The 12,337-nt window shown below is 49.1% G+C and overlaps 1 protein-coding gene across 1 annotated transcript in view; it reads left to right on the top strand.

The window, feature by feature from the left end:
• The window catches only part of ITFG1 (integrin alpha FG-GAP repeat containing 1), a 154,821-nt gene extending 146,184 nt beyond the window's left edge, over nt 1–8,637 (top strand). Inside the window, exons 16-18 of the mRNA XM_075326183.1 lie at nt 1,395–1,477; nt 4,894–5,011; nt 7,375–8,637. Of these exons, the coding sequence (XP_075182298.1) occupies nt 1,395–1,477; nt 4,894–5,011; nt 7,375–7,434 (261 nt within the window). The 3' untranslated portion in view covers nt 7,435–8,637. The remainder of the gene's footprint in view (nt 1–1,394; nt 1,478–4,893; nt 5,012–7,374) is intronic.
• The last annotated feature ends 3,700 nt before the right edge of the window (nt 8,638–12,337 follow it).

Here is a 12,337-nt window from a genome sequence, read left to right as displayed (position 1 = left end):
CCCGGTGTGTCCGTGCGTCCCGGTGTGCCCGTGCATCCCAATGTGTCCCGTGCGTTCTGGTGTGTCCCGTGCGTTCTGGTGTGTCCTTGCGTGCCAATGTGTTCGTGTGTGCTGGTGAGTCCCGTGCATGTCAGTGTGTCCATGCGTTCCGGAGTGTCCCGTGCATGTCAGTGTGTCCGTGCGTTCCGGAGTGTCCTGTGCATGTCAGTGTGTCCCGTGCGTTCTGGTGTGTCCCGTGCGTTCTGGTGTGTCCCGTGCGTTCTGGTGTGTCCCGTGCGTTCTGGTGTGTCCTTGCGTGCCAATGTGTTCGTGTGTGCTGGTGAGTCCCGTGCATGTCAGTGTGTCCATGTGTTCTGGTGTGTCCCGGTGTGTCCCGTGCGTGCCGGTGCGTTCCGGAGTGTCCCGTGCGTCCTGGTGTGTCCTGTGCGTCCTGGTGTGTCCCGTGCGTCCTGGTGTGTCCTTGCGTGCCAATGTGTTCGTGTGTGCTGGTGAGTCCCGTGCATGTCAGTGTGTCCATGCGTTCCGGAGTGTCCCGTGCATGTCAGTGTGTCCGTGCGTTCCGGAGTGTCCCGTGCATGTCAGTGTGTCCGTGCGTTCTGGTGTGTCCCGTGCGTTCTGGTGTGTCCCGTGCGTTCTGGTGTGTCCCGTGCGTTCTGGTGTGTCCTTGCGTGCCAATGTGTTCGTGTGTGCTGGTGAGTCCCGTGCATGTCAGTGTGTCCATGTGTTCTGGTGTGTCCCGGTGTGTCCCGTGCGTGCCGGTGTGTCCCGTGCGTTCCGGAGTGTCCCGTGCGTCCTGGTGTGTCCTGTGCGTCCTGGTGTGTCCCGTGCGTTCCGGCGTGTCCCGTGCGTTCCGGCGTGTCCCGTGCGTTCCGGCGTGTCCCGTGCGTTCCGGAGTGTCCCGTGCGTTCCGGAGTGTCCCGTGCATTCGGAGTGTCCCGTGCGTGCCAGTGGGTCCCGTGCGTTCCGGAGTGTCCCGTGCGTTCCGGCGTGTCCCGTGCGTTCCGGAGTGTCCCGTGCGTTCCGGAGTGTCCCGTGCATTCGGAGTGTCCCGTGCGTGCCAGTGGGTCCCGTGCGTTCCGGAGTGTCCCGTGCGTTCCGGCGTGTCCCGTGCGTTCCGGCGTGTCCCGTGCGTTCCGGCGTGTCCCGTGCGTTCCGGAGTGTCCTGTGCATTCGGAGTGTCCCGTGCGTGCCAGTGGGTCCCGTGCGTTCCGGATTGTCCCGTGCGTTCCGGCGTGTCCCGTGCGTTCCGGAGTGTCCCGTGCGTTCCGGAGTGTCCCGTGCATTCGGAGTGTCCCGTGCGTGCCAGTGGGTCCCGTGCGTTCCGGAGTGTCCCGTGCGTGCCAATGTGTCTGTGCGTGCCGGTGGGTCTTTACTCTGCTGCTTCTGTTTTCCAGCAAATCCGGAGGCAGGAGTGGACGGCCATCATCCCAAACTCCCAGCTGATCGTCATCCCGTACCCCCACCAAACCCCCAAAAGGTAAATCCCTGCCAGCGCCGTCACCCGCCGCACCCCGAGTGTTCAGTCATCCAGCTTTCCCAGGCCCCGGATCGGTTTGCTTTTCCTGTGTACACCTCGTCCAGATGTGTAAGGGTTAATCCGTCTTGCAGATGCCCCCGCAGCGCTCCGCTTCCAGGAACTCGGGGCCTTCTCTCCAAATGTATCTCACTTAATAAGTGTCTATTGATTTTCCTCTCCGGTGTGTTCCAAGTTATTTTGGGAATCAGAAGGGGGAAGCCTAAACCCCGCGCCGCCCCGACGAGCCGTACACTGAGGACAACGTAATCCTCCTGCCTGGACGCTGCGCGACCGGAGGACACCACCGCAGATCAGCCGCGCCACAGCCGCAATAACAAGCGGTTATTGGTCGTGTTACTGATGAAGATAGATGACACAAAGTGCAAAACTGCCGGAGCAATGGCCGCCTGCAGCTACCGCACATAGATATATCTCTGCGACACACGCCACACACACCGCAAATTCCCCTATTATAGTAGTTATATTCTTGTACATAGGGGGCAGTATTATAGTAGTTATATTCTTGTACATAGGGGGCAGTATTATAGTAGTTATATTCTTGTACACAGGAGCAGTATTATAGTAGTTATATTCTTGTATATAGGGGGCAGTATTATAGTAGTTATATTCTTGTACATAGGGGGCAGTATTATAGTAGATATATTCTTGTATATAGGGGCAGTATTATAGTAGATATATTCTTGTACATAGGGGGCAGTATTATAGTAGTTATATTCTTGTATATAGGGGGCAGTAGTATAGTAGTTATATTCTTGTACATAGGGGCAGTATTATAGTAGTTATATTCTTGTATATAGGGGGCAGTAGTATAGTAGTTATATTCTTGTACATAGGGGCAGTATTATAGTAGTTATATTCTTGTATATAGGGGGCAGTAGTATAGTAGTTATATTCTTGTACATAGGGGGCAGTATTATAGTAGTTATATTCTTGTATATAGGGGGCAGTAGTATAGTAGTTATATTCTTGTACATAGGGGCCAGTATTATAGTAGTTATATTCTTGTACATAGGAGCAGTATTATAGTAGTTATATTCTTGTACACAGGAGCAGTATTATAGTAGTTATATTCTTGTATATAGGGGGCAGTATTATAGTAGTTATATTCTTGTATATAGGGGCAGTATTATAGTAGTTATATTCTTGTACATAGGGGCAGTATTATAGTAGTTATATTCTTGTATATAGGGGGCAGTATTATAGTAGTTATATTCTTGTATATAGGGGCAGTATTATAGTAGTTATATTCTTGTACACAGGAGCAGTATTATAGTAGTTATATTCTTGTATATAGGGGGCAGTATTATAGTAGTTATATTCTTGTATATAGGGGGCAGTATTATAGTAGTTATATTCTTGTACATAGGGGCAGTATTATAGTAGTTATATTCTTGTACATAGGGGGCAGTATTATAGCAGTTATATTCTTGTACATAGGAGCAGTATTATAGTAATATTCTTGTACATAAGGAGCAGTATTATAGCAGTTATATCCCTGTACATAGGGGGCTGTATTATAGTAGTTATATTCTTGTACATAAGGAGCAGTATTATAGTAGTTATATTCTTGTACATAAGGAGCAGTATTATAGTAGTTATATTCTTGTACACAGGAGCAGTATTATAGTAGTTATATTCTTGTATATAGGGGGCAGTATTATAGTAGTTATATTCTTGTACATAGGGGGCAGTATTATAGTAGTTATATTCTTGTATATAGGGGCAGTATTATAGTAGTTATATTCTTGTACATAGGGGGCAGTATTATAGTAGTTATATTCTTGTACATAGGAGCAGTATTATAGTAGTTATATTCTTGTAGATGGGGGCGGTATTATAGTAGTTATATTCTTGTAGATAGGGGGAGGTATTATACTAGTTGTATTCTTGTAGATGGGTGCAGTATTATACTAGTTGTATTCTTGTAGATGGGTGCAGTATTATAGTAGTTAGGGGGCGGTATTATACTAGTTGTATTCTTGTAGATAGGGGCGGTATATTTTCTCCTCTCCTTTTTCTTTCTTCTTGGTGTATTACTTGTTATTGGGGGGTGCACGTTGTTTCGGTAGTATATTCTCTTGCCGGTTATGGCTGTGTCTCTATTCCTCCCCCTATTTCTCGGGGATGGTCGCTGCACAGCTGTCGGAGGCTCCTGCGCTCGTTATGCTGCCTATTATGGGTAAAGTATATAGCATTCGCTGGCGTTAATCACACACTTTGAGCCTTTGTGGCCGCGCTGAAGTATCCACTTTGGAGCAGAGCATTTGTGCCTCGGCGCGCTCCGCGGACGCCTCACGAGTGCATCTGGATTACACACAACAACAGATGGCCGGAAGATTACACCTTCCCCTTTTCTGCAATCAGCGCGGGCAGCGCGGGCCGGGCATTGTGCGGACCCTTCTGCCTCCAGATAATAAGCAGTGGTGCGAAATCTCTGACTCCGAGCACTAATGCGTCACTGGCCGGTCGGGCGGTGCGACAGCTCTTTTAACCCTGCCTGTGCCTGGCGCTGCTGACTCAGGCTGTCCGGTCTGTGATATTGGGGTGGTCCGCGTTACCCCCTGGAATGGACAGAGCCCCTTTTTCTCCATTTTTGCCCCGTTCATTTATTCCGGTCTTGGGTCAGTGCTGCCAGGAGGAGTTCTCTGAGTATCCCCGGCCCTCGGTCACGTTTCCAGCCCTAATCATTAACGCCTCGGAGCCGCAGAACCTCCAGGTACATTAATGTGCGGTGCCGGGAGAGCGCGAGTGACAGTGACGGCTAGAAGTGCTGATATGTGGGTCACCGCCACCGCCGCCGCTTCCACACAAATTAATTGCTGCAGCCAGATATCCGGCAGTCAGTGTAATCGCCCCGTGCCGGTGTCAATCAGCGCTCGCACCGCGTGATTTCACAATGCCCGGGGGCAAAATATGGGAGTTTATTGGGAAATTAACCAGCGGGCGGCCGTGAAGAAGTAAACACGGGGGGAAGGATCAGCGGCGGCGCGGGCAGCTACATATTACATTAACCTGACGCCAACAGAAAGCCGCGCGGAGAGATTTGTAGCCGGCGGCCGGGTGACCGGGGTACGGAGGAATCCTCTGCCATTTATCTTCCCTATTAATATCCGCACTTAGCGGCTGAAAATATCGCACCGCGCCTCTTATATCCCACTGAGGGGATGCTGCTGACGGACTACAAGTTCCAGCATGTCCTAGACTACTATTCCGTGAGCGTCACCCCTTGACTCGCCCCATAGACGCCATATTTTGTGCCGCCGCCATGGTGTCCTTAGTAACAAGGCAGGTGATACATTGTATCAGCCCACACACGAACATTCCGCACCAGTTAACCCTTTCCCGTTCCCCCGCAGCTGGAGCGCCAAGCTGTACCTGACCCCCAGTAACATCGTCCTGCTGACGGCCATCGCCCTCATCGGGGTGTGCGTCTTCATCCTGGCCATCATCGGCATCCTGCACTGGCAAGAGAAGGTAAGGTCCCCCGAATACGGGGGGATGTCTGAAGAGAAGAGCGCTGGCGTCGGCCCCAAAACGGCGGCGAAACAGAGAGAGGGGCCGGTCCGGAATAAGTGGTATATAACACGGGAGAAGTGCGGGGAGTTTCTATTTCTAGCGGCGCTGAGTCATCTTTTTTTTTTTCCTTCTTCTGTTCACGGTGATTATAGATCATGGCCGCCAAACAACGAACATCACCGAAAGTAGGCCAGATAAGAGCGAGGCGGCAGCCGGCCATAGACTGACTATAGAGCGGGGGGCTGGAAATAAGGACGGGGGCAAGAGGATTAATACAAGCGAAGTAAAAGGACTATAGGCAAAAATATCCTAATACTGAGTTACCCCCTGTATTATACTCCAGAGCTGCACTCACTATTCTGCTGGTGCAGTCACTGTGTACATACATTACTGATCCTGAGTTACCTCCTGTATTATACTCCAGAGCTGCACTCACTATTCTGCTGGTGCAGTCACTGTGTACATACATTACTCATCCTGAGTTACCTCCTGTATTATACTCCAGAGCTGCACTCACTATTCTGCTGGTGCAGTCACTGTGTACATACATTACATTACTGATCCTGAGTTACCTCCTGTATTATGCTCCAGAGCTGCACTCACTATTCTGCTGGTGCAGTCACTGTGTATATACATTACATTACTAATCCTGAGTTACCTCCTGTATTATGCTCCAGAGCTGCACTCACTATTCTGCTGGTGCAGTCACTGTGTACATACATTACTAATCCTGAGTTACCTCCTGTATTATGCTCCAGAGCTGCACTCACTATTCTGCTGGTGCAGTCACTGTGTACATACATTACATTGCTGATCCTGAGTTACCTCCTGTATTATACTCCAGAGCTGCACTCACTATTCTGCTGGTGCAGTCACTGTGTACATACATTACATTACTAATCCTGAGTTACCTCCTGTATTATGCTCCAGAGCTGCACTCACTATTCTGCTGGTGCAGTCACTGTGTACATACATTACATTACTAATCCTGAGTTACCTCCTGTATTATACTCCAGAGCTGCACTCACTATTCTGCTGGTGCAGTCACTGTGTACATACATTACATTACTAATCCTGAGTTACCTCCTGTATTATACTCCAGAGCTGCACTCACTATTCTGCTGGTGCAGTCACTGTGTACATACATTACTGATCCTGAGTTACCTCCTGTATTATACTCCAGAGCTGCACTCACTATTCTGCTGGTGCAGTCACTGTGTACATACATTACTGATCCTGAGTTACCTCCTGTATTATGCTCCAGAGCTGCACTCACTATTCTGCTGGTGCAGTCACTGTGTATATACATTACATTACTAATCCTGAGTTACCTCCTGTATTATGCTCCAGAGCTGCACTCACTATTCTGCTGGTGCAGTCACTGTGTACATACATTACTAATCCTGAGTTACCTCCTGTATTATGCTCCAGAGCTGCACTCACTATTCTGCTGGTGCAGTCACTGTGTACATACATTACATTGCTGATCCTGAGTTACCTCCTGTATTATGCTCCAGAGCTGCACTCACTATTCTGCTGGTGCAGTCACTGTGTACATACATTACTAATCCTGAGTTACCTCCTGTATTATGCTCCAGAGCTGCACTCACTATTCTGCTGGTGCAGTCACTGTGCACATACATTACATTACTGATCCTGAGTTACCTCCTGTATTATACTCCAGAGTTGCACTCACTATTCTGCTGGAGCAGTTATTTATTATACTTCGGAGCTGAAATCTCCCAGCCTTCCCTGTTTCTTCAGTGTATACATTCTTGAAGGTGTAATTGTTTTCCTGGGTAGTGTACAGTCTTCTGTTCCCTCCTGTACTACAAGCTTGTTGAATGTTGTAACTAGCTGAATTGTGAATGCAGCTCTGGAGTATTGTGTATGCACAGGTGTTTTCCGCCTGTATGGGGTATGTAGGCTCTCCTCTGTTTGCGGTGTTGCTGTCTCCATTTCCGGGGTGCGTTGTTGTTTTCGGCAGTGGCTCCTCACGTTGCGCTCTCATGTTGTCTACCCCATATAATGTGTTCGGGTGGGAGCAGACCTCGCAGTGACATTAGGATTCGCCATTTCCGTGGCCGTCGGACTTAACCCCTTCTACATATAAGTGTGAGGCCGCGATGGTGGCGCTCGGCGGTGGTCGGGGCTCGTTAGCCGCTAATGACCTGTTAGATTATGAGGAACAGAACATTGGCGGGTCATTAATGCAGAATTCTTCCTTATAAGCGGATTACGAGTGACGTGTCCGGGATCCGCGGTGCCTCTGACAACTCTGACGGTTTGTAGCCTGACACCTCCCCTCTTCTCTGTTTCAGAAAGCGGATGACCGGGAAAAGCGGCAGGAGGCTCATCGCTTCCATTTTGACGCCATGTGATCGGCTGCGGCTCCTCGGACGCCACGATTGTCCCGATGGACGAAAAGGAGACGACTTTTCTGTATATTCTGTTTTAATTTATTGGTGAACACGATGATTTCCGGGCTTCCGGCGGTCCCGACTCCGGGGGGGCTTCCGGCGGTCCCGACTCCGGGGGGGCTTCCGGCGGTCCCGACTCCGGGGGGGCTTCCGGCGGTCCCGACTCCGGGGGGGCTTCCGGCGGTCCCGACTCCGGGGGGGGCTTCCAACGGTCCAGACTCCGGGGGGCTTCCGGCGGTCCCGACTCCGGGGGGCTTCCGGCGGTCCCGACTGTGGGGGCGTCCGGCGCAGCTGTACATTCTTGTCCTGTGGTTTATAATTTATTGAAGGGGATTATTATGTACGGGGGGGGGGAGGGTCCATCTAGAAATCCATTGCTGTTGCCCATGGCAACCAGACAGATACTTTGTTTCCTTTTCTAACCCTTTTTGCAGGCTGAGGCTGGCGTCTGATTGGTTGTCACAGGCCGCAGCAGCGGCGCTCATGTTTATGCATGATGACTCCCATCATGTGTTTCGATGGTGGCGCCTGTTACGCGGGGATTTTGCACGTTTGCACAGGATTGATGGAGGATAATGTGGGTTTGGGGTTTTTTTGTTTATTTTTAATGCTGTTAATGTGGGAACAGGTGGGAAGTGTCGTGTGGGGGGTGCGGGAATGAGACGTCGCTGGGAAAAGCTTCGGTTTTGCAGATTGTGTTTTCTACCCGCGGTTGTACACATGCAACAGCCTAATGAGGTGCGAGCGCCTCCGGGACCAAAACCAGGGCAAAATAATGGTCTCATGGTGGGTTTCAATGGGAGGAACAAGGTCGCAACGGCCAATTACAAGCCTGCGACCCTCCAGCTGCTGCAGAACTACAACTCCCAGCATGCCCAGATTGCTCAGATGCCAGAGGGCATGCTGGGGCTTGTAGTTTTGCAACAGCTAAAGAGCCGCAGTTTAAGAGCCAATGCTACAGAGGGGTCCAGGTAACGGTGACTGTGGGACCCCGGCCTGGGTGTTGTGCTTTAGGCTTGTATTATGGGGGGTGTCAGGCCACACACGGACCACGCTGACATTGCCGCCTCCGCTCCGCTACATTCCCGTATTGTCTGATTTACTGACGTCGTTTTCATTGATTCCTGACTGATCCGTAATAAAACAGGAGGGGACGATTCACAATCTGTGTCCTGTGTCTGCGCACCAGACCCCCTGGAGCGAGGGGAGACCCCCACAGTCACGGTAATAATATATACATATCTGCTGCTAATGGAAACTTCCCTGGAGGTGGAAGAGGAAGAGGGGTTAATGTCGCCACGTGTCATGGAAAACCGTACAATATCAAGTAATAGTATTTCTCTGCATCATGTGTATTACACACATATTGCTTTACAGCTCGCACATACACACACAGCTCTGCTACATAGTGACACACACGGCTCTGCTACATAGTGACACACACAGCTCTGCTACATACACACACAGCTCTGCTACATACACACACAGCTCTGCTACATAGTGACACACACAGCTCTGCTACATAGTGACACACACAGCTCTGCTACATAGTGACACACACAGCTCTGCTACATAGTGACACACACGGCTCTGCTACATAGTGACACACACGGCTCTGCTACATAGTGACACACACGGCTCTGCTACATAGTGACACACACGGCTCTGCTACATACACACACAGCTCTGCTACATACACACACACAGCTCTGCTACATAGTGACACACACAGCTCTGCTACATAGTGACACACACAGCTCTGCTACATAGTGACACACACGGCTCTGCTACATAGTGACACACACAACTCAGCTACATAGTGACACACACGGCTCTGCTACATACACACACAGCTCTGCTACATAGTGACACACACAGCTCTGCTACATAGTGACACACACAGCTCTGCTACATAGTGACACACACAACTCAGCTACATAGTGACACACACGGCTCTGCTACATAGTGACACACACGGCTCTGCTACATACACACACAGCTCTGCTACATAGTGACACACGGCTCTGCTACATAGTGACACACACGGCTCTGCTACATAGTGACACACACGGCTCTGCTACATACACACACAGCTCTGCTACATACACACACAGCTCTGCTACATAGTGACACACACAGCTCTGCTACATAGTGACACACACAGCTCTGCTACATAGTGACACACACGGCTCTGCTACATAGTGACACACACAACTCAGCTACATAGTGACACACACGGCTCTGCTACATACACACACAGCTCTGCTACATAGTGACACACACAGCTCTGCTACATAGTGACACACACAGCTCTGCTACATAGTGACACACACAACTCAGCTACATAGTGACACACACGGCTCTGCTACATAGTGACACACACGGCTCTGCTACATACACACACAGCTCTGCTACATAGTGACACACGGCTCTGCTACATAGTGACACACACGGCTCTGCTACATACACACACAGCCGTGCTACATAGTGACACGGCTCTGCTACATAGTGACACACACGGCTCTGCTACATACACACACAGCTCTGCTACATAGTGACACACACAGCTCTGCTACATACACGGCTCTGCTACATAGTGACACACACGGCTCTGCTAAAAAACACACGGCTCTGCTACATAGTGACACACACGGCTCTGCTGCTCTGCTACATAGTGACACACACAGCTCTGCTACATACACACACGGCTCTGCTACATAGTGACACACACAGCTCTGCTACATACACACACGGCTCTGCTACATAGTGACACACACGGCTCTGCTACATACACGGCTCTGCTGCTCTGCTACATAGTGACACACATAGCTCTGCTACATACACACACAGCTCTGCTACATAGTGACACACACAGCTCTGCTATATAGTGACACACACAGCTTTGCTATATAGTGACACACACAGCCCTGCTGCTCTGCTATATAGTGACACACACAGCTCTGCTATATAGTGACACACACAGCTCTGCTACATAGTGACACACACAACTCAGCTACATAGTGACACACACGGCTCTGCTATATAGTGACACACACAGCTTTGCTATATAGTGACACACACAGCCCTGCTGCTCTGCTATATAGTGACACACACAGCTCTGCTACATAGTGACACACACAACTCAGCTACATAGTGACACACACAGCTTTGCTATATAGTGACACACACAGCTTTGCTATATAGTGACACACACAGCCCTGCTGCTCTGCTATATAGTGACACACACAGCTCTGCTACATAGTGACACACAGCTATAGTACATACACACACAGCTATAGTACATACACACACAGCTCTGCTATATAGTGACACACACAGCTCTGTTACATAGTGACACACACAGCTATAGTACATACACACACAGCTCTGCTATATAGTGACACACACAGCTCTGTTACATAGGGACACACACAGCTATAGTACATACACACACAGCTCTGCTACATAATGACACACACAGCTCTGCTACATATATATATTAGTGCTCACTTCAGTTATCCTATTCAGTTATATGTAGTTTTTTTCTGAATGTGAACACAGCTCCGCCCCTTTCGGCCATGTTTTTTCCATCTCCTATATAAGAAAGTCCTTAGTTACCCCTCTCCACCCATAGCAGTTTTTAATTGCAATGAGATGACACACAGTTAGGGTCACAGAGCTAGGGACCCCAATATAGAGATATGCCTTGACGAGGCCTTGGGGCTCAGTTACATTGATCAATGCGATTGCTAAATATCTCCTTTTTCCTAATATTCATGGCAGGTATGCAATTCATTATTCACATGTTCAAATTAGCAAGTAGCATTTTTCATTGTATATTCCAATATTTTTCCATATGCTTGAGGCATTATACCATTATCTAAGTTTGATGTGCAGCCTTATCTGTTTATAGTATGTAATTTTTGGCTTGCACTCATAATATATATATTAGTGCTCACTTCAGTTATCCTATTCACTGCTACATAGTGACACACACAGCTTACTCCATAAGGACACACACGGCTATAGTACATACACACACACACACCTATAGTACATACCCACACACCTATAGTACATACACACACACAGCTCTGCTACATAATGACACACACAGCTATAGTACATACACACACAGCTCTGCTATATAGTGACACACACAGCTCTGTTACATAGTGACACACACAGCTTACTCCATAAGGACACACACGGCTATAGTACATACACACACACACACACACACACACCTATAGTACATACCCACACACCTATAGTACATACACACACACAGCTCTGCTACATAAGGACACACACAGCTATAGTACATATACAACAGCTCTGCCACATAGTGACACACAGCTATAGTACATAGACACAAGTCTACATGTAGCAGAGCTGTGTATTTCTGTAGCACACACAACTCTTCTACATTCTCACACACAGCTCTGCTAGATACACAGAGGTCTGTGACACACACAGTTTTGCTTCATAGACAAACACAGCTCTGCTACAGAGACACACACGCACACTCAGCCCTGCTACATAGACAGTCTAGATACGCAGCTGTGACACACACACAACTCTGCTACATAGACCGCTCTGTGACACACACAGCTGTGCTACATAGACCGCTCTGTGACACACACACAGCTCTGCTACATAGACCGCTCTGTGACACACACACAACTCTGCTACATAGACCGCTCTGTGACACACACACAGCTGTGCTACATAGACCGCTCTGTGACACACACACAGCTGTGCTACATAGACCGCTCTGCTACACACACACACAGCTCTGCTACATAGACCGCTCTGTGACACACACAGCTGTGCTACACACACATATAGCTCTGCTACATAG

Source organism: Anomaloglossus baeobatrachus, chromosome 10, assembly GCF_048569485.1.
Source record: "Anomaloglossus baeobatrachus isolate aAnoBae1 chromosome 10, aAnoBae1.hap1, whole genome shotgun sequence".
In the NCBI taxonomy this organism is placed as follows: domain Eukaryota; kingdom Metazoa; phylum Chordata; class Amphibia; order Anura; family Aromobatidae; genus Anomaloglossus; species Anomaloglossus baeobatrachus.
This window is presented reverse-complemented; position numbering and strand designations above follow the sequence as displayed.